Source organism: Anomalospiza imberbis, chromosome Z (assembly GCF_031753505.1).
Source record: "Anomalospiza imberbis isolate Cuckoo-Finch-1a 21T00152 chromosome Z, ASM3175350v1, whole genome shotgun sequence".
Classification (NCBI taxonomy): Eukaryota; Metazoa; Chordata; class Aves; order Passeriformes; family Viduidae; genus Anomalospiza; species Anomalospiza imberbis.
The window spans coordinates 10,753,917-10,777,189 of NC_089721.1; the positions used below are offsets into that span (position 1 = coordinate 10,753,917).

Consider the following 23,273-nt stretch of genomic DNA (forward strand, 5'->3'; position numbering starts at 1 on the left):
CTTATGTTGGGGCTGAATGCAGTGTTCCAGATAGGGTTTCACAAGAATAAAGAATCACCAGCTGACAGTGCTGCTTTTGGCCCCGGCAGTAAAGAATAAACAAAAGCAATCACACCTAATGTTTCATACCTGGAAGATTTTTCTGCCTTGGACCTATGCACCTCTCTTGGGAGCAAAGTGGATGCCAGGACTTAAACCATGCTCTTAGGGAAACCAGCAGCACAAGTCCCACCAGCCGAGTCAGGAGCACTGCCAGTGAAACATGCTCCCTTTCCCACTGGGCTTTACCAGGTTTGCCCAAACGAGTCGGTGGGCCAGATCCAGAAAGTGCTCAGTCCAGAAGCGGGAAGCTGTTTCACAGTAAAAGCTCAGCAGTTATCTTTGCTTTGGCTTCCTGCCTGCTGCCAACAGGCTGGCTGTGCGTAGGCATGTTTACATTTCCCCTGGCGAGGTGCGCTGGCAGGCTGCGGGACGCTGGGGGCGGCTATAAAGGAGCAGCGCGGGGCTCGCACACACACAACCCCACTGCACACATGCAGCGTGCTCAGGATGACACAGCCCACCACTGTGCTGAGCATTTTCGCCATGTTCCTTCACACCACTTTTGGGGAAAGTGGTTGCACTTCAGCAGACGGTGATGGTGAGTCATTTCATCTTCATCTTTCCACTCATGTATGATCTTGAAAAACCTCAGTTAAGAGAATGCAACTGTGTGATTAAATACATTCATGTTTTAACTTCCAATCTCTCTTTAGTGACAGTGTCTGAAGGGGAGCTGGAGTATACCTATTTAATTTAATCATCAAATCTGCTGTCCTTATAACATTCAAATCCACATGAAATAAAGGAGGCCATAACTGTATGCACAGGGCATGCAGTGCCAGACCTGTTAATCCTTGTTGTAGCTAGTGCTCGTGTGGGGACTTAATGCCTGGGAACAGGGATAACCTTACCCCTCTGCAGCCCATGGTCACTCTGAGCTGCTGTTAGGGAGGGGTGAGGTTCTGGCTTCTTTTGCTCTTACCAGTCTCCTCCAAATAAAATGTTTTGATGCAACTCAAACTTGGCCCAAAGTGTTCAATTTCAAAAGCCAAACTTTTACATTTACTTTGAGCAGTTTCATCAGCTGTATCTGGGATATACTCCCAGTCTCCCTTGTAGCATAGCTGATGCAGCAACTCAGTCAGGGAGTTCTCACAGCACATCACCAACAGCATTTATGCCCTACTCAGCAAATAATTATAAATTAACAACACTTTAAATTCACCCTTATTGTTGATTTTATGATCTCATTTAGGGAAGTGAAAATTATTTAGCAGTATGAAGATGAAAAACATAAATAAGCAGAATATAAAAACAAAATAAGCAGAAATAAAACCACTGCTTCAGACCGCTATTTGTTTTCTCATCAGGGAAATGAAAAATTTGATTTAGAGATCCAGTCCTGATCTGCTAAACTCTTATTTGTCTGATACTAAACAAACAGCAATGACAAGAGTTTGTGCACTATGCCTGAAGGACATGGGCTGTCACTCAGCTATTGGTAGGTTAGAGCTCTGTTGTCTGGGGACAGTTTTAGGAGGAGAATGGTTGTGCTTTTATGTTATCTCTCAGTTAAAGAATCTCATTTTTCCCTGGGTGTTATGTATTTTAACAATGTATCTAGACAGTTGTACATACATACATATGTACATGGACAGGATATGCATGATAAGTTTTTTCATTTAAAGAAAACAGGGCCTGGCTCAGAACTGCATCTAACCACCCTGGGGTTTTTATTTGCCATTTATTCATATAACTGGCAGCTGTTTAGAGACAGCTTTGGAAAACAGCTGTGGTGATGAATGTTCAATGTTAGTGATTTATTGTTGGTTTCACTGAAATCTTCAGGGCTTCCCAAAATCAGATATGATCAGACCTTTGCTCGTTTTGTCACTGACATGAGTAAATCATTATTTCCTTATACTTGAAGACAGATTCAGAATATCCCCACTGAGCAATTAGAAGCTTTTATGACTTCTTTATTAATCTCCTGTGTTTGGCTAACAACCTAAGTAATCCAGGGTAAAGTCACTCATGACAAATATTTGACTTTGACTCTTCTGCCTCTCTGACTTGCCCTACCTCCTTACAAAGTGCCAGTAGCCAACTCAGGCATGAAGTTGCCCTTATGGGCACTGTAACTGGCAGAGGAAGGAAGAGCTAATTGCAGCACTTGCCTCCATCTCCTCCTCTCTTCTGAGCCTCAGGCTGCCTCCCAGCTGCTGTCCTCCAGCCAGGAAGAAGAGGTGTAGATCCTCAAAAGGCCTCAGAGAATTACAGGCAGAGCTAAGGAGGGGCAGGCAGGGAGGGTGCAGGTGGCACGGGAGGCTCACGGGCAGGGCACCCTCAGTGGTCCTCCTACCCACTACTTGTAGGGTTTGTCCAACCTATCTAAATTGTTGTGACTAGACAGGTTCTGAATCACATCAGTGCTAGAGATGTCACATTGCTCTGTCCATGCAGACAGCCAGTGCTTAGCTGTGTCCCTGGTGTCACACGTTGCTGCCAGTCCTGGCGGCTCTAGAGCATAAAGCTGAAGCATGTCCTTAGCCTCTGCTAACACCCTTCACTTCCTAAGGGCTCCTGAGATTCCTGCTGTGGTTTGGACTATCCTGCTGAATGCTGTCCAAACCCAAGAGAGAACCATTTCTGTGAAGGACCTGCCATGACTGTAGCTATGAGAGCAGTTTTTATCCCAGTTTAGAATCACTCCTTCCCAAGCCTTGCCTTGATTTCAGCAGAGCCAGGTTCACGGCTCTGCCTGGTCTGCACTTTTCAAGGCAAACATTACAACAGTTTTGTAAATTTTTAATTGAGTGAAGAGTCCTTAGCAGTATGAGTAATGTCAGACTCACCAAAACCATTCACATAGCAAACACATTTGTGCGTGGTGGTTCTGAGGTTTAGGGCAGAAGTGAGGCTGAGACTATGTGCATATTTATGTCAGACAAAAAAAAATTAGTCAGCCCATGGAAAAACCATGGCAGAAATAGCATTTCAAGTTGCTTACTTAACACTATTCCTGAGGTATAATTATCATATATTCTGTGGTTATTATGTTATTTCCATTAATAAGGAACCGTATAATCACAATGTGAATGTTCACTGTCTAAGTGGTAAAGTCAGCTTTCCTTCCAGTGTCGCACCAAAGCTTCACCGTGTTGGTTAAACCTTGAATGCCTGATTGAACTGCAAGAGTAAACCTTTTCTTCTCTTCATTTTGCAACCAAACTCATAGTGAATTAATCTAAATTTCTACAACTTTTCAGCAAATCAGTACAGAATTGTTGATTTTTTTTTGATAAGCCATTTATTAATAAGATGATTGTTAGGTTTTTGAGTTGATGCAAAATCTGGTGTATATAGTTTGCATATACAGAGATGACCAAGCAGTCATATAGAAAGGGAGATTAGTCATCCTAACCTTTAAGTTTTAATATTACCTTGAGTATAAAGCAAATCTCCTGGCAGTTGCAAGTAAAATCTTAAGAGATGCTTAGAACATGACATATCTGTGCATGTCAGCTTTGGGTGTATGTATCTGTATAAAATGTGGTGCATTGTTTTCCATTTTAAACAGATTCATTTCAGTTTACTTGGTATCCCCCAGATTTTGAATACACATATTTTCATACACACTTTTACCCACAAATATGCAACTGTATGTGGCACATAGTCCTGCACAAGCATGTCTGTCCTTACGGCACAGGGCTGCACCGGACAAACTCTCACCTCTGTGAAACTGCTGCAGAACTTGTTCCAGAGTTGGGCTGATCTCTGTGTCTCTGTCTTGAATGTGATTGTTAAATACAGCAGCTGTATTTCTGCATCTCTCTGTGCTTGTGTCTGTGTCTGTGTCTGTGTCTGTGTCTGTGTCTGTGTCTGTGTCTGTGTCTGTGTTTCTGTCTCTGTCTCTGTCTTGGTGCTGCACAGGTTCTCCCCTCAAAGCAGCAACACCGGTAGAGGACACTGTGTTTGCTGTCCTTCAGGGAGATCTGGGCTCCCTGAGCTGTGCTGAGAAGACCAATAATAATTTCTTAGCACCAGCTGCTCATGGTGACAAATGGCAACTAAATTTTAGCTCATGGGCAAGAGATCTCCCTGTAGGTTCTGGATTAGTGCAGCATCAGATGCACCCATCCCATCCCAGGAACTGGTGGCAGCAGTCCCCTTCCTAGCCTTTGCCTGCACTGCTTTTGTGTGTTTCTCTGCATTTCTAGAATTCTCTTACTCAAAGTCTGACTGCAGATGCAAGAGTTGGCCATCATTTTCTCTGGGAGGTATTTTCCATTGGAAATTTTTCAGCAGGCATTTCCCCACTCTGTTTGTGAGTCTGAGTCACTGATACCCCACAGCAGATAGCAATAGGACAAGGAGGAACAGTTTTAGACTGTCAGAAGAGAGATTTAGATTAGATGATAGAAAGAAACTCTATACACAGAGGGCAGTGAAGCTCTGGAACATGCAGCCCCAAGACGTTGTGGATGCTCCATCCCTGGAAGGGTTCAAGGCTAGTTTGGATGGGCCCCTGAGCAAACTGATCCAGTGGGTGTCATTCTTGCCCATGGTGGCTGAAACCAAATTATCTTTAAGATCCTTTCCAACCCAAATGTTTCTTCAATTCTGTGATTCTTTTTCTCACTGTGTCAGGTGCCCCACATGGCAAGGACCTGTTTGGGCAGCAGAGGACAGAGCAGGGGATCAAGCATAATCCCTCGACTCAGGAAAGAAGTTTATGTATTGTGACAGCTACCCTTAACCATTGCTGAAAAGAATCAGAGGCATTCCTGCCCCTAGGATCCATTCAAGGGGTGATAACAATAACACTTTGGCCATAGTGGGTGAGATTTTATGAAATGAGGCTAAACTGGCATTTTCTAGCCAGAGAGGACTTCTCTCAGAAGCGTCATTTTTTGCATCACTGGCCTCATATATGCCAAATGTAGGATTTTAGAATTATGCTTTTAGTCAAATCATGATTGTGTTATTAGTCATTTAAGCAAATTTGCAGGAAGCCATGCATTCTGGTAGAAAGTCTAAGATTTCCCTCCTGAACCCAAATTTGTGACATTTCAGAAAGCCTTCCAATACAATCAAAATGTGGCTTAGCTGCCTCTGTGGCACCAAAATATTCTTGCATGTGGGTGGACTTGGCTGGCATGAAGGGAGAGCAACCTTAAGAGGTGCAAACAGCTTTTAACTTTGTTTTGGACAAGGTTTCTCTGCTTCTTACAAAACAGGTGGGTTGAGCCTCTTTCTTTCAGGCAACCACATGAAGAAACAACCTACTGTACAATGGAGCTACAAATCAAATATACTCACAGGTTTACTTCAGTAACATCTTGTGAATACCTCCTTAGGGACTCTTGGGGATGATGAACCAGACAATTTTGACATTGATTGCTTCAGCCAGCTGGAAATCAAGGACTCCTTTAGCAGCCTAACCTGCAATTTCACCGAGCTGTCTCCTTACAACACTAACTACACCCTGTCTCTGTGGTAAGCGCTGTCAGTCTGTCCCTTGGTTAACAACATGCAGGGAAACAGGGGCAGCAAAGCTATACAAAATCCTATTTTGCCATGTTTGAGTACTGTGTTTAGCAAAGAAGAGGAGTTTATTCAAGCAGAACATAACTCCCTAATGAGAAAGAGCTGGAGGGGTCTCTAAAGGGGATTATAATGTCTTCAACAGTTCTGATCTTGCCTCTGTTGTTCTGGAATGCCTGTAATATGGATGTAGCCCAGCATGAACTGAGAGTTTTTTACTTTAATTTAAATGGTATTTTAAAAAATGTTTTTGAAGATACAAATCCTTACCACAGAAAATTCTTTAGAAGAAAGTTAATTTTTCACATCCGAGAAAATGCCTTCATCTAGGTTAAGACAAAAACTCAGCTATTGTCTTTGCACACAGAGACATACAAGAAATACACTAGAACAAGCACACAAACCTCCAGCAGTTATCAAACACATCAGTCATCTCCACTTCCTATTGAGGCCTTGAAACTCTTTCCACCCTTTTTTTTCACTATTGCACCAAGCTGAAGATCATATTTTATTTCTTGAGCATACAGATCTGTTTTTCCCATTTTCTCTTTTTCCTGAAACTGAAAGTTGTGTGGCAGCTAAAAAAATAAGTGGATATTTTTTGTAAATCTTTATATACTGGTCAATAATTATTTTCTTTTTTTTTTCCTCATCATTTATTGGAATTTTTCAATTTTCATGGGACTTACGGCTGAAGTTTTATGGCAATTCTCAAACAGAATTTCCACAGAAATGGAAAAAAAAATCTAAAACCACCATGTGATTCCTTCAAGGACAGGCTGACTCTTGACCCTCTACTTGCTACTACCTAAGTCAATAAGAAATTTCTCTGTATCTCCAGAGAGCATCAAAACACATTGCTCTATATTTAAAAACAGAAGTGGTAAGATAATTTTTGAAGATGCAAATGTTTTAACACATGCACCTCCAATTAAATAATTGCACTTTTTTCTCAAGAGATCCGTGATGCTTAATGTGATTCATATCACTTTACTATTGTGCTCAAGGACCACAGGGAAAAACACTATTGATCTCTCAAACTCCTTATTTGAATTGCATTATTTCTTATTTCATATGGAGTCTCACTTCAATGAGATAAGTGAAAGGAGCAAGTAGGATTCATCGCTTGTCGTAAGTAGCTAAGTCATGTTAACACTGAGAAGAAATGATTATTGTGTCACTTTGGCCAACAGTACCAAGGAAGACAACAATTACGCCTGCTCTGACATGAAGAAACAGGAAGATGTATTCTTCTTACAGTTCACTGATATACTCTCAGACAGAGAAATTTGCATGTACTCTGAGACGAAGAGAAGGGTCTGCAGGAGTCTGGTTGTAAATTACATTGGTGAGACAACATTTCAGACGTTTTTAAAGTTATAGGGCTTACTGGGGAGAAAATAGCCCAGCCAAAACCTAAGGGTCAATCTGGCTGACATAAAGGCGGCATAAAATAGAATCTTAGCAGGGCATGTAGCCTGGATTGGGGTGTTATCAGAGTGTGGTGTTTTCCCTGCTTCAAAGCCAGACATTATTAACCTCCATTCAAAATGCATAACTGAATTCAGGCTGATTGTGACACTGCCCAGACCTGGACATAGGCTGAATCCCATCCATGGCTGAAGCAGCTGTTCCTGAGTGTGGATGAACTGCCAAGCAGGGACATTTTGTTCATTTCTGACTAGGGATTATGCAGTTTAGGGACTGGCTATCACATAGATAGCATGAGCCCAGTAGCACATGGAACACAAGGTTGCAAGATGTCACTTCACATGGTGGCGTATCCTGTAGCCTGAACAAGGTTCATCCTGCACTGGAAAGTGTGGACAGACTAAGACACGCCAGGGACCTGCCTGAGCCAAGAAATAGGAAACTCAAGGGGAGGAGGGGACACACAGAATTTACTGTTCTTGGTAACCAGCGTCATTCAAGGGAGGCAGAGAAGCCTGTGTAGGGCAGATTCTTCTCTGCTCTTCTCTGGTGCCACATTGCTTTGTCTCCATTTGGCAGTAGGCACTGCAACATCCCTCTTTTGTGAAATATTTCTGCCACAGTCCAGTAGTTTTGTAATAATCTTACATTACCTCTTAGTTTATGGGGCAACCTGGGCCATCTCTGGAAGTCCCTAAAAGCTGTGGAAGATCTAAGTATCTGGGGGCTGTAGAAGGAATGAGAACAATTTATGGCTATATGTGTTTTCCTGAGAGGAGAGAGTTGTGGGCTCTGTGTTGCTGTGAGAGCTGATGTACTTAACAAGGTGAATTCAGGAAGCCTCAGTGCCACAGCCACAAGTACCTGCAGGTCTCAAGCCCATCCAGCTCAGGCTCAGCTCAGAGAGAGCCCTGAGGGCCACATTTCGGACTTTATGTACTTGGATGGATGGTCTTTGGCACAGACTCCTTCAGGCCAGGTCAGATTTGGGTTCACAGCAAGGGTCTGGAGCCACAGCCTCCTCTGGTCTATCTAACACTGTCAGACTTTGTAGCTCTCTCTGTCCCACTGCCCTGACAGACAGCCACAGTGGTACCTGAGCACAGCTTTGTTCCCCAGTGCCTCCTCCCAGCTGGGTTTTGCCAGGGGGCCTCCATCTCCGAGCACTGGCTAGAGGGACTGAATTTCAGACCTTCAAGCTGACACAGGGGTGGGCATGCTCAGGAATTTCTTTTCAAGACTAAATGTCATATCCCTCACAAGCACCTCCCCTGCTGGTCAGACTACTTCTCTAGCAGGTCAAAACCAAGCCCTTCTCTGAATCAGGATGAGCTGGGGGTCAGCATGAGCATTGCCTAACTCAGAACACCTCTTCCTCAAGATAAGTCACCCTGCAGGGCTGTAACCTGAAGTGGATGTTTTTTTTACATTTCAAACCCTGTTTATTTTCCAGTAACATTATTCTGCTCGTGGTTTGTTGTCATTTGCAGTTAAGCCTGAAGTACCATTCGATATAAACATCACATATGAAAGGGAGGCAAATGAATATCTTATTCGTTACTGTACACCACACTCAAGGAAGAAATACTTAAAGGACAAATTAGTGCACCAAGTAGCCTATCGGCAGAAAGAAGGTGCTTGGAAGGTAAGTGGTGATATATTGGTGTGCTTATACTAATTTCCAAAATTAAACATTAACAAAATTACCTGTACCATGTAAAAATGATCAAATCTGCATTTCTGCAGATCTCCATCTGAAAATGTGGAAAGGTGCAATATTTGGCATTTGGAAATGTCATCAGTCAAAAGACGTTTCATTCCTTTGGGCTTTGGAGTGGGACTAGAAGACATAATGTGTTGAACCATTTTAAGTTTGCTCCTTGCTGTGGTAGTTTTGCTGTTATTTTCTATGCTCATCAGTCAGTAAAACTTCTGACCTCTTTACTTATTTTGCAAGTTTCCTCACACCTCCTTTTCCATTGAATCTTCCCAGGCTTCCAAGGCAGCCCTGCAGCTCTCCCATCCTCGGGCTGTCTGAGGCTGCAGCTGCCTGTGAACTGGGCCTGTGAACTGTCTGGGGCTGCCCAGCTGCAGGGATCTATCTCTGTGTCCCTTGTCACCACGGCAGCCATGCAAAAGCTAGTCACAATGTTTGAAAGCATGGACTGCACCTGGGTTTTACAGAGGGAACACAGTGTTGTCCACCAAAATCAGATCTGTTACCTGGAGTGCAACAAGGCAGTTATCACACACAAGAGAGACATTGACTGTTCCAGTTGCACAAGCCTGGGTGCTCAGTGGTATTCCACAAATCAAGCACACCAACTACCAAAATGTTTTACTATTTATACATTTTAGCAAAAAAACTAATTAATGTTACTTGGCCATAAGTTACATAGTTCTCTTAGTAATTCATGTGCCATCTTCTACTGGTTAATGATTCTCTCATGTCTCAAGCTAATTAGACCGCAGACTCAGTCTTTGTCTTCTCTTCAGTTGATGGCTCTCGTCCAGGTGGGCCATGAGTCAGCAGTCATGATCTGCTCCTGCCAGAATTACCTTCTAGACAGTTCAGAGTTGATCCAGCACAGTCACTGAGTTGTCTTTATTAGTTTATTCCTTATCTTGGAAGTTCTGCCAAATGTCCCCTATTACAGCCCAAAAATTCTGCACTCTTTGTGTCCATTACCATCACTACATCCTTTTTCCCAAGGTTTGTTAACCTCCCCCCAGGTCTCACATCATCGAAGCATGTCAAGACCCAAACTTTAACAAGGCAATTCTACCCACAAGAACTTTGTTTTTCTAACACCTGGACATAATTTAGAGCTTGCTTATTAACTGCTTTCTGTTTCAGAGATTAAATCTCCCTCCTTGTTGATTAGGCTTGAAAATATATAAAGATCAAACATCAAAGAACTTAAGGGAAAAAGAAAATTGATTCAGGCAGCAAAATACATTGAAATGGAGAACACCACAGCTGCACTGCAGGATTTCAGCTTCTTCCTGTAACTGCCCTCTCAGACATTGTCTTTTTATGCTGCAAAAATGTATTTTTTCTCCATCTCTCCTCTGAGCTTTTTCATGGAAGCATATATTTCCTACAGCAGTGTCAGCTGCCACAAAGCACAGTTAATTCTCACAGCTGTTTTCCTAAAAAGCTTTTACCCAGCATTTGTCTCTCTTCTCAATGCTATCTGGACTATGCTCCTGTTTAACTAGGCTGATGCCCTGATAAGCACCTGTGTATTAGCTAGGCAGATGGAGTAAACAGCACAGTATTTCAGGGATGCACCTGATCTCACATATTTTGCTGAACTCGAGGATAATCCTCCACTGTCTGTTGGAAAAATAATTGTATTTTTGTGTGTGTGTGTGTTTAGACAATAGAGTCACCATACCTTCAGATAAAATTGCTGGGGAAAAACCTTGAAAATGAAGCATCATATGAGGTGAAAGTACGTTCTCAGCCCAATGGAGATTATTTTAAGGGCATATGGAGTGAATGGAGCACTTCCAAGAGCTTCTGGACAGCAAGAGAGCAGCACTCCACAGAAAGCTGTAAGGGCTGAAAACACTTTGGTCCTCCTGGAGGAAAGCAGAGCTGGGGGTCTGGGCTCTCTGGCCAGCCTCAGCAGCAGCAGGAATGAGATAAAGGGGAGCGAAGAGCCCACGACCACAGCAGGGTCAGCCCTCACAGACACAGGCACTCCAAGGAGGTGACTCACAGAGCAGCTGGATCGCTCTGGTCTGGGGCTGGCTCTCCATGAAGACTTAAATCTCACTCAAGGGCAATAAGGTCAGAGGAAGTGCTGCCATGAGAGCATGAGGGTGTGGGTGCTGAGGGAGATGAAGGCTGACTCAGTGCTTGCTGCTGGCTGGCTTGCCAGGGGAAGGAAGAGCTTGCACCAGGCATTTTGGGTAAGGCACAAAGAGCAGTGAAACATGACCCATTTTAGGACCCTGGGCTTGAGTGTGTACATGACACTTGAAACACAAATGCAACACAGAATAAAATCTCATCACTGAGCATGAATAATCTTTGTGGTCCTTGGGTCCCTTCAGTCCCCCAGAGCACCTCATCATTGCAGGTGTTAGAAGTGATTTCAATGCACAGGAGGTGACAGCACATTTCAAGCTGCTTTAATCCAGTCTGTGAACCCAGCTCAAAGCTCAGCCAAGTGCTAATGCTCTGGCAGCAAATCATTCACCTCCTTCACGGAGGCAGGAGAAATGAGCCCAGGCCAGTGACAGAAAAGTGCAATGCTTGGTGTTAATCCCTAATTTATCATCTGAAAAGACATCACTGTTATGGTGGCTTAACAGTGAGACATTTACATGCATTGGCTGATGTTCTTTGTTTTCCTGCAGATAGCAGTGTGGTCATGGTTATATTCTCCATCCTGGGATTCATGCTGTCCGTTGTTATGATTGCACTGATCATAGTTTTTTGGGAAAACAGGTAATCTCTTTGTATCAGAAATGGTTTTGGAACCCAATCCTGTTCTGACAGTTTTATTGCTTTCCCTGTTTACTTGTGAACTATTCTCTCTCCATCTCTGGAACTCTGTATCAAGCTGATGGCAAGCAAAGAGTAGAAATGAGCAATACCAGAGACAGGGTTACCAGGCCCTGTCTGGTGGCCCAGAAGATGACCTGCCACTTGGACCAGATTTCAGTCCTGAGCTCAAAACACTGGGACCTTTGGCAAGCCAAAGTCACCACAAAATACTTACAGACTCAGAGTCCCACTAGAGGCAAATTTGACTCATAATCTTCAAGCAAAATCCAGAAAAGACAGGAACCTGTGGGTTTTAGAAAACTCCTAAGAAGTGTGGAAACAGCATGCCAGAGTGATGAGCTCTTTCCCTTTCACAGGATGAGTCAGAGGGGTGTTTGCTCTGCAGTGCTTTCAGAAGCAGCAGGGCAGAGCCCTCTGCAACAGGGACTAGATGGTGTCAGACACCAGCCTGGCCAAATCCTCTTCCAGACAGCCATGAGGCGAGATCAGCCCGAAGTGGGACTAAGGCTATTGCCCAAGCAGTCCTCGGTCTGCAGCAGGGTTTTTTTCATACATCTGCTACACAGCAGGAGATGGATGACTGTAGATATGTTTTTAATGACATGGCTCACTAGAGCTGACAAGCTTAAGAAAATGAACAGATATGTAGATAATGTTATGAAACTAGAATCTGGAGGGATAAAATCCAAGTTTATCTGTAGAAGATGAAATCCTTGCAAGACAGAAAGCCCAGGACTCTTCAACAACATTCAGAGCAGTCTGTCCATGACACCCACCTCAAGAGAGGTAACTGTGTAAGCTGCTTTTTGGGACAACACTTGGGCTGTGCTAACTCCAGAGGAACACATGGGGATTACCTGGCCAATGCTAGTTGGCCTCAGCCATATCAGGCCACAAGGAATTTTAATAATTAAACATTTTAAGACACTGGAGTTATCTGCCCTAGTGCTACTTTATTCACAAGTATAGAGGTAGCTTGAGATTTCTCATTCTTTCATTTTACTGTTGCTGGGATCCTGCAGTTATCTAACTTCACTACAAGTCTTGCTTACATAAAACTGCAGCAAAAACAGGTGACACTTTTTGATCCCAGATATTTCCATTTTAGAAACAAGAGGTTTTTATACATGTGCATATATACAGCCACACAGACACATAAATGAAATTAAATATATATTCATATATATGTATAATTATAATACTGCAATGACTGAATATCAGTTGGACAACATTCTCTAGATGCATCACAGCTGACAGTATCAAGCAGCACAACACGAGAACTTTGCTAATTAAGGCAGTAAAAATGAAACCTGTGGAACAAGGCTACAGGACAGATGTCTGAAGCTCAAATTGTTGGCCATGGAATGGGACAATATGCCATTCTTTGAATTAACTGTACATACAGAAGCAAGTATCAGCAAATTTCCACTTTAACCACAGCATCTTCTTGCACTTAGAGAAAACAGTTTCACCACACAGAACACTGTTCACACAGCTAGATGGAAACAAGCAACAAACTCTTTGCCAGCATAATTTGCTGCATTTCCAAGTACTTAGTGAAGTGTTTTAACTGTGACAATTTGTACACTCGAAAGAACAATGACTTTTTGGTGACCTTTACAATTCCTCTTCTGTTGTCTGGTTTATTCTGAGACTTCTCTGTCTTTATTCTGGATAATGCCAGCCAGCCCTAAGGCTTTGTGAGAATTAGTACAAATGATGCAGTATGAACCTCTGATACCTCAGCATAGCCCTCTTATGCTGCTTTTTGTCTACTGTGGCTGTTTCAGGATCAAGCCTGCTGTATGGCCAAACCTTCCTGACCATAAAAAAACGCTGGAGCAACTATGCAAGAAGCCAAAAAACGTATGTTCTTCCACTGTTCTTTCCACCTGATTATAGACTCTTGGGGACACAACTAACAGTCATGAGAGACAGTATGTGCATTTGCATGTAGAAATTACTTCTACATTTCACTGAAGAGAGCCCACATTTGCTCATGCAGATGTCAGCCAAGGGTATGGAAATAACACACAACTGACCTAGTGCCAGAAGTTTGACTTGTGCACAGTAACTACAGAGGTCTTGGGAAGTTGATGTATGAAGAAAGGCTGAAGGAATTAAGTTTATTTATAGAAGAAAAGGAAGCTTGGGGTGGGGAATACTACTTACAACCTTTCAATACCTCAGGTATATGTAGAGAGATGGGAAAGATGCTCTCACCACAGGGCTGTGTGGAGACAGGAAACACATGCCTCTGGTAACAGAGGCAACAAGCATATGTTGCTTCAGGGCCAACTTATTCCAGATACAAGCAAAGAATCTTTCTTGTGAAAAGAATTAAACACTGTGTAGCCTGTCCAAAGACAAGGTAGGTTCCCCTCAGGTAATATGTTTAGGAGTTGGCTTGATAGGGCTCTGAATAGCCTAGTCCTGCTTCTGGCCAAAGTTGGACTCTACAGCTCCTTTCCAACCAAGATGCTTTGTTGATTCTACAAAACTGTGATGATGGGGCTGGATGGGAACCTTTTGCAAACATCCCTGGTGGTGTCCATGAACCCTGACAAGGCCAGCAGCATTGCTCATACATCATGCAGCATAGGAACTGCTTTGCCAGTTAAAAGCCAGATGGACAAGTAAGTCACTAATGCTGTTCACTCCAGGTACATTATTAGCATGTTCTTAATTTCATAGAAGGCCTAACACAGCTCCCCCAGCCCCTGTGCTCCCCAGTTCAGGGATTCCTAACGTTTTTCGGAAGTCGTGGCAAATTTTTGCTTCCCTTCCTGCTAAATTAGGAAGGTAAAACTGAAAGAAACCACCTGGGTGGGCACACTCCTTCCTGTGAAATGGCAGGCAGGCGATAAATGTGTGTCTCAGAAAAGTCTCTGAAACACTGTATAGAACACAAAACACTCTCCAGGGGTACTGCCCAGAGGAGTACACGGGATAAATGAAGTTAATAGGGAAAGGGATTTTCAGCCATGTGATAGTTTATTCAGTGCTAACCTATTGTTCAGCCTGCTCAGGGTTACATCTGGAGTTAAAGATAATAAATACCCTTCTAAAATAAATTATTAAAGTATTTTTTATCTTAAGCTACCACCCATTGTTGACTAACTGTGCTGTTCCCTTTGCCACACAGAATTTTGATATAAGCTTTAACCCAGAGAGTTTTGGTTATGTTCATATCCATAAAGTGGATGGCCTTTGGGCAAAAGCTGAACTGGAAAATTTTCTGCAGCCATCAACTGCTTCAGAGACAAGCCATCCAGAAAAATTCAGGAGTGGATCAGACGTGAAGGTGATCCCTGCGATGGCAGGAAAAACCAACCTAAACCTGCCCATGTCTTACGAAGGAGTCTGGCCAGCTGAAGCCCTGTGCAGGCTCCTGGGCCCGAGCCAGTTTGCAGTCACCGAGGGCAGCTGCAGCTCCAGCACGTATGAGGTTTGCCACGGCAACAGGATGCCCCTGCACAGCGCTGGTTTCAACCTTTCCTCCACATGTCCCCTGGGTCCTTCGGGCCAGCGCCATCCAGAGCCCCTGAATGACGACACCGGCTCCCAGATGCTGCCTAACGGTGACATGAGATCACCAAACAATGAGGAAGCCTATGTCACAATGTCCAGCTTCTACAAAATTCAGTAAATCTCACAAGAGTTACAGCATGCAATTTTTTCTCTAACACACACAGGATACTGAATCTTTCTGGTTTTGTTTTCCTGTATCCTGTGAGTTCCCACCTCCCTCACGCACTCTGCTCACAGTGCAATGCTGTACCTGCAGGGAAGGGGTTTCTCCTACACTCCAGTGAGAAGTAGACTATCTCAGCATTCAGTATACTGCTAGCAGCCTTCACTGCAGGAGAAATTAAATTTAATTCAACCTGTTTCTGATCTTCAAATCTGATTAATCCAGAGCAGTGACAATGCAGTCCCAGCTGAGGATCACAGCATGTCTTGTAGAAATTAATGAACTGTTTTGTTACCCTCTTGGTTACAAAGTTAAGCTCTTATTAATGCCTTAGCAAGAAATATGGCAATAAATTCCTTTTAAATAGAACCCAATCTCTTCTAAAGACTGGTGGGTCAAAACTAACTCCCCCGAGTCAGCCAAAAACCAGAAAAAAAGACAGAAAGACAGGAAATTAGAGTTGCTATCAAGTATTAGATGCCTTGCAATTCAGGAGCTTGAGCACCACAATGAGAGTTAGCTGGGTGCCCAGCAAAAATGTTACATGGACCCACCTGAGGGAAATGTTTCCTGAGATGGATTTAGTTTTTGGTTTGGCTTTTTTTTTTTTGGTAGTTTGTTGGGGTTTTTTTGAGACACAAATTAAAACAAAGCAAACCCTGAATGCCACTACTTTTTGCTATTGGCAAAGATCTGCCCTTAAGGCAATTACAGGATGCACAGGTACTTCTGCTAATACTTTTGAGGTCTTCAACATTTCATGTACCAGCTATGAGAAGCAAAGTCCTTTCTCTTCCTAGAAGCTGAATGAGGTCTGTAAATTGCATGATGCTGTCCTTTTCTGCAGCTCTTATGCAATTATTAGTGTAGCATAAGTGCTTTCCATTCCAGAGACTGGGCTGACCATGTTGGTTTACTAGCATTATCCCCAATGACTGTGACTGCGCACAGGTACTATGAATTTGGATAGGCAATGTTCTCATGCAACATCTGACATAGGAAGATGGATGGAATGTTGTAGATCCTTGCCAGGGATCACAAGAAGTAATTTGGTTTTTTTTAAATATCTATAGTTTGCCAGGAGATGTTTTTTGTTTGTTGGTATTCTTTTGTTTTTTGGTTTTTTTTTTTTTTTAATTGTGACTTTTTTCTTTATAGTATCACCTTTTTTGTTGTTTTTTTTTTTTTTGGTTTTTTGGGTTTTTTTTAACATTATGGCTGAGCCACTTCACTGTCCTCCTTGGATGCTGCACATTCTGGAGCACACACTTGGAGATAAAGCTGCTACAGCCACATGGTTGCATGACAGCAAAGCAGTGTGGCCATGGGACATCCAAGCTGCTTTCTTGCACTCTGGACTTGGGGTTCACCTCATTGTGCAGTATCAGGTCCTCTAGCTCTTTGAAATTCTCTTTTACCTAGTTATATTCACATTGCCAGAATCTAAGGGTGAAAAGAGTCCTCTCTTATCCTCAGAGGATGAGATGCTCATTTGTTCTGACTCGTAATGGTCACGGAGATGTTGCAAAACCTCAGCTGCTGCCATCTGCCTCTGCCAAGACGTCTTTGTGCCAGGAGATCAGCAGAATGAATCGAATCACTGAAAATCTCTTGTGGCCTTGTTTCAAGAATATATGGCAGAGAGTGAGGCTTGCATTAAACTCAGTTGCTTGAATTAGAATTTAATGCTGTAGGAGGCAGTACAAACCAAACAGCAATTCTGGACCACATCAAGCCAAAACCAGCCTTCCCAAGACAGCATTCCACCTCCTCCACCTCCACCCAGCACAAGGGAAACTTTCGAGTGGGGAGAGATTAACAGCTACTGTGTGCAAAGAGGCCTCAGATTTGGCTCAAGGCATTCCAGTGACATTTTACAGAATGGTTTTTATTGCTGTTTACCACCAAATGAAGCATTAATTGATGCAGAAGAAAAAGACCAAAGCCCTGGGCATTCATTTGTTTTATAGTGCTTGCATTTCCTTTCAAACAGAGCTGCTGATAATGCTTATACTGTGAGAACTTGCACGGTGTGACTGTAGATACAGACAGATTAAACCAGAATGATACCTTCTTCCAGTGACAAAGTGACAAACAAAAAGGGGATAGAGGAAGAAGCAAAAGCACATCAGGAAAATCTTCTGCAGTATGTGCTATGCTTCCTTCAATTTTGTAATTCTGTAGTTCTGTAACACGTTTGTTGGATGTATGCAGATATAACCACTTTCAGCTTTGTAATGGGAAAAAGAAAAAAATAAAGCCAAATATGCACCAAAGCCAGAAACATCACAAGCATTTCCTGTCTCTGGCCAAGTTATATATAGTCCATATATGAGGACAGAGACATGGCTATGTCTGGACAATCTGTCAAGTAGTCTCCTTATTCTACTGACAATTTCTCCAGAGCTGTCCACAAATTCCCATTTGCCTCAGTAATCACACAAGAGTTTTGCTCAGCTTTCACATACTCCATGCACTTCCTTTAGCTCAGCACAACTTTCCTTCTCCCCCTTCTGCCTCCAGTGCTCTTACTCAGCTGCACACCCAGACCCAGCTTGCTGGCACTGGTTTCCCCGTGGCTGCTTTATGACACAGTGCCTGGAGCTGCCTGCTCCTGCCTGCTATGTGCCCGCTGGGCTCCAGCCCCTCTCCTGCAGTCGTGGTGCCACACAGACACCCTCCCATATTTGCTTCTCCCCTCGTCGGTGTGCAGTTCATGCAAACACCTCCTAGCACTATGAGCACTCTTTCCTGCACTGTGCAAATGTCTCTTAGCTGTACACAAACAAACTTAGACTATTATCAGTTATAAAAATGAGTCATGGTCTAATTCTAATGATGCTGAAAAATGCTAATTACATCTCAAGGCAATAGTCATCCCTGGCTTAAAGCATTAGTTTGTTTACCACATCTCCTCCCCCTTGCGCGCATTGATTAGATGGGCTGAAAAAACACACACAAATGCTGGCAGCAGATGACCAGTTAGCTAAATGTGGGGAGGCAGGAGGACTGCTTCTGCCAGGGTGCAGGGATGGCTAAATGCCTGTGATGTGCAGTGAAATCTGGGCTATGAAATAAATGTTGAAAAGGTTGCCTGACAAGCACTGCTGCAGGGACATGTGGCTGAGTCCACGGCAATTTTTGGCAGGCAGAAGCTGACTGTGAAACCATTTCTTCAGGCAGCAAGGGACGTGGTGATGCTGGCAGGGTATTTCTGCAGGGCAGGAGTAGAGCCCCTTCTCAGCTTCTTAGCAGTAGTGTTTATTGATTTGAAGGCCCGTATTTGTACAGCAATACTGCAGTGCTGCATGCTGGGGGGAGAAGCAGTTGGATTTTAGTCAACACACTTTTAAATCAAGCTAGTTATCTCTGTGGTTGTGGGGTTTCTGAAGCTATCATTTAAAAACAGATAAAATGTGATATAAAAAGAAGACTTACCACCTTTGTGAAGAATTATTGTAGAGTCAAACACCTCCTTATTACTGTGATCATGAAGCCACGCAAATTAGCATTCCTGTGTGTCACAGAGCATCGGCAAAACAAATCTAATGTACAGACACACAAAAAAACAACTTATAATGCCAGAAAATGCAATTGCTAAATTATACCGACTGTATCATCCATTGCACACGCGGCAGCTCCAGGTTTCCGTCAGGATGTTTTTTCTTTGGCTTCTAAGCGCCACCTGCTGAAACGCGAAGCCACGTGTCAGAGCCCAGCACTTGGACACTTGCTGGTGCCAGCACATCGTGCTCCAAAAAGCGGTGCTCAGATGGGACCTGGGGGAAAAATCAAGCCCACAACAAACTAAGCAGTATTTCACTTATTTGTGAAGTTTGGGCAAATAAAAGCAAAAGACAGATGTTCCAGAATTTCTTCATCTTTAAAATGAAGTAAGCATCAATGTCCACAGAACTAACTCCATAGCAGTAACTCAGAAATTTATCTTTTATAACCTAAGTATGAGAAAAACAGTGTTTACAAGGGTGATGGCAATATTCTGCAGCTCAACAGACTCTATATTTTGCAAAAACTTCTTCTGCATCTTCCAGGGAAGTCTGATTTTGACATGTATTGCTGCAGCAAGCTCCTACACAGAAAAAAAAAAAAAAAAAAAAAAAAAAAAAAAAAAAAAAAAAAAAAAAAGTTTTTCCAGTTACTGTTAAATGTTGACGGCATAACTTATATGTCCCAGCAAAATTAGATTAGTGCAAAATCAGGACCATCAGTGAATTAATATAAAAAGCCCCAAAGATATGTCAAAAACAGAAAAAATGAGACACAAAGCAGAAATGCAGCTTTTGGAAAAAATACCATGTTTTAAATGAAAAAAGGAACAGATTTATCTCAGGAAAATAAACACTTCTCACATTTTACCACAATCCACAGAAAACCAGACTTGATTCAGCTTCCACAAAACCTTGTGCTTCCTTTCTTTCCAAGATATTCAACAAAGGCTGGAGCCTGTCCCGTCTCCAGCTGCAGCTCCTGTTGGGATCAGCAGCAGTGCTGTGAGCTGGGAGGGAAGCCAAAGTCCGGGTTTTGTGGAGGTGGGGCTGCTCTACCTGGGGTGGCTGCAAACCTCCCGGCATGAGCGTGGAAGCGGTGCTAGAGGCAAAACCAAGCTCGCTTAGAAACCACGGGGGTTTCAGACTCTGCTGAGGCACACCAGTATGGCCAGGGGGCTGCTGCAAACAGAGAGGCAGCTTTTAGTTACCTGAGGACTTGGTGTTAAGCACAGGCTACTGAGAATCCTGTTTTCTGCTTCCCCTACAAGAGAGGAAAGAGGAAAGAAAGGAAACAGGGTGAGCTATAATCACAGTGATAATAGACAGTAGGCAGCTACTGGCAGTGCCAGGTTGCTCTAGGCATTACCTCTTTTACTGGGAAGCCTCAGTGTGCTGCTGCTGCTGCTGCTGCTCCCAGTGTGGAGGATAGGAGCTGCAAGACAAAAATCAGCAAATTCAGTGGTCTTGCTCTTTCTGCCAGTGACAGCTCTCTGATGGCAAAGCGGTGCTCTGCCCACACGGCTGCAGAGGTTTGAGGTAGCACTGTGTGCAAGGAATTACATAAAGGCAAGTTGGCTTTTATACAGCAATGTCCGCAGGTGATTTCATCTGCAAGACTTCTGCTGCTGCCTTCTGCCTCTACCAAGACAGCTTTTTGTCAGAAGAGCAGCAGAATGAATCAGATCACTGAAAATCTCTTGTGGTCTAGTTTCAAGAATATATAGCAGAGAGTGAGGCTTACATTAAACTCAGGTGCCTGAATTAGAATTTTGTTCTGCAGGAGACAGTATAAAACAAAAAACATTTCTGTATCACATGAAGCCAAAAATTTCCTCTTCCAGAATGAAACATGAAGCCACAGGGAGGCCAGAATGGAAATGTAGTGAAGGAAGCAGCTGAAGTGCCACCTTTCCCAGAGGAAGACACCAGAAGAAAAGGCTGTCCCACGCCTCTTCTTCCCCATACCTTGTGCTCTTTTGGGGTAGAGGGGTGATGTCACCGAGGTGTTCTGATGGCTCATGCAGAAGCAAGAAGTGGGGGCAGAGTTTGGAAGAGTTATAGGGAGCCTTTTCACTCTTTCCTGCAGGGCTCTACCAACATTTTTGGAGCAAACTTCAGGTTGTTGGGGAAGGTAGACCTTATTCCTTACAAGACACTGTGCCTGGCATCAGACTGGAAGTCAAGGTGCAGGCAAAAACTCCCCCTCTGGGACTGCCCCCCTGCCCTGCAGACTCAGATGTTCCTGTGGTTTGTGCCATCCTGTTCAGCAACTGTTGCACAATCAGAATGAAGAAATAGTGCTTCGAACATGAAGCACCAACCAAGATCTCCCATCTTGATGCTAGCACCAGATACAATGGTGTGCATTTTGTGTATATCTCACAAAATCTGCTGTGTGTGCTGTGAAGCCACAGGCTGGCAGGACAGCATCACCACTTACCTCCTGCATCTGCTGGGTCTGTAACCAGCACACTGCAGCTGCAGCTGAGTAGGGGTCTTTCAGCTTCATTTTTGGGTCTCCCAGATCACAGAAAGGGAAAGGGAAGTTCTGAAGGGAGTCTCTGAGTACTTGGTGTTAGTCTTGAAAATCTCTCTTGTCCGGTTCAAATCCCTTTAACTTTCCTTTAATCCCTGTAAAGTGCTTCCTCTGAATGTCCAGTGGGTGTGTGTCCAGTGTGCCATTATGGCTGCATGTTCCCCAGTAGAGATTTTACTATCTATCAGCTAATTCCTGTGTTTGTTCCATTAATTGGCACACCTTTTAATCAAACTACATTTCATACAGGACAGATTCCAATTTGAGTTCTACAGTGTCTGATTACTAGTGAAAAATCATGGGTTTTATGTTACCAGATTTTTTTTTCCCTGCAAGCACTATACCTTTTCTGAAGTTACCAGTTGTTATTCAGACTGCTCCAAGAGTAACTCTGTTCCCACAGAAGTGAAAAGAAACTTTGCTCCTGACTTCGAAAGCACCTGAAACCAGCCCTTGGAAACACAGTTCTATACAAATGTTGAAATTACTTCACTGGGACCCATGTTCTCAAGAAACATATCCAGTGAGCAATGAGGTCCATATGCAGGCAGACCTGAGCTGAGAACTGTTCTGAAAGCACCAGGGATACACCACCAAGGTGAGGGGATTTAAGCTTTCCTGGATCACATCCTTCAAGTCCCCACACAAACACCATTAGTCCAGCTCAGTGTAGAAATCTTGTCCTGAAGCACAGGATTTTTCCCAGCTGCCACAGGCTCAGCTAAGGCTCCCAGAAGTCAGTGACAAAACTTCCGCTGGTTCCCAAAAAAGTACAGTTGCTTTCAGTACCAATCCTCTCTTCTGAAAAATGTATATTGGTTTGGGATTAAATAAAATTGGAAGGTATTATTACCAAAGACAAACTGGTTGCAGTTACTCAGATTAAAACTGCTATTTCCCTTGAACAAATATCAGCCTGTCACATCACTGCAGGGTGTGAAGACATGAGATAGCAAGCCAAAAGGAAATGTTTCTTTCATTTTGTGATTCCCACAAACCATCCATATTATTTTCTTTCTGTTTTAAAGAGAAGACAGATAGCATGACACCATTTTGTGAAATCAATTAATAAAAGAGAAGTGAATGGATTCTATTCAAGCTGCCAGACCACGTGCAGCCCCTATTTGATAGTAAGTTTGTTTTCCATATATATTGGCATTTCAGTGGCATTGCAGTAAGTAAAGGCTCCTCTTACCACGGCTGGCAATCATAAAGAGAGTTTCTCCACCAGTTTCCAGCGTCAACCAGTACACAAGTTTCCAGCACTTTTTCTTACTGGTCAAGAAACTTATAGAGTTTGCACAGCCTTCACTAAGGAATTGCAAGCAGCTATTGCTCATACTGAGATCATTGCTGGACAAAAGAAATATAGGATTTGCAGAGGATCAGTGCAGCAAGGACTCAGGACTTCAGTATTTGAACTGTTAGCAGCCCAGGCTAAAAGCTTTGACTTAATCAGAAAGGCTGTTTTGAAGTTCAAGGTTGTTTTTTAACCCTGTACTGCTTTTAGCTGGCTGCCAGCCTGAAATGGAGCAAATGCTGCCATGCACAATGCATTTACTCTCTGCTACAGCAGCAACTTCTCAGTCTGGGAGAGCAGCAAAATTATGAGAGAGGAGCAGAAAGTAGAAGAAAAAAGAAAAAAGGTATCAAAGCAGGAAAAATTAGACACCACACACTCACACACTAGGTTTTTTCAGGAATTTTTTTTTTTTACAATTTCCTTTGTGTACCATTTCCCCCTGCCTCTATGGAGAAAGCACAAAAGATGAACTGAGACAGCCTCATTGATGGGACAAGAAAGGTAGGTTCCCCATTTTTATTCTACATCACAAATATAAGACAAGAAGATAAGAATGTTACAAGTTATTAATTTAACATTAATATTAATACGTATTTACAATTTTCGGTGTAGGTATGCACTGTTAACATTGACTAGGCCAGCAAACATTCCAGAGAGAAAAAAAGTACTGTAACTCATGTATCCCCTTT

The 23,273-nt window shown here is 43.1% G+C and overlaps 1 protein-coding gene across 2 annotated transcripts; it reads left to right on the forward strand.

Moving 5' to 3' along the window:
• The first annotated feature begins 513 nt into the window (after positions 1 to 513).
• IL7R (interleukin 7 receptor) lies at positions 514 to 17,528 on the forward strand. Of its 2 annotated transcripts, none has more exons than XM_068177411.1 (8): positions 514 to 640; positions 5,403 to 5,541; positions 6,783 to 6,937; positions 8,511 to 8,665; positions 10,404 to 10,581; positions 11,392 to 11,482; positions 13,333 to 13,408; positions 14,688 to 17,528. In XM_068177411.1, the coding sequence occupies exons 1-8, from the start codon at positions 550 to 552 to the stop codon at positions 15,189 to 15,191; spliced, it is 1,389 nt and encodes a 462-aa protein (XP_068033512.1). In that variant the 5' UTR covers positions 514 to 549; the 3' UTR covers positions 15,192 to 17,528. The 2 variants fall into 2 exon arrangements, with proteins under 2 accessions (XP_068033512.1, XP_068033513.1); XM_068177412.1 differs by having other exon boundaries at positions 14,787 to 17,528.
• Positions 17,529 to 23,273: the final 5,745 nt, after the last annotated feature.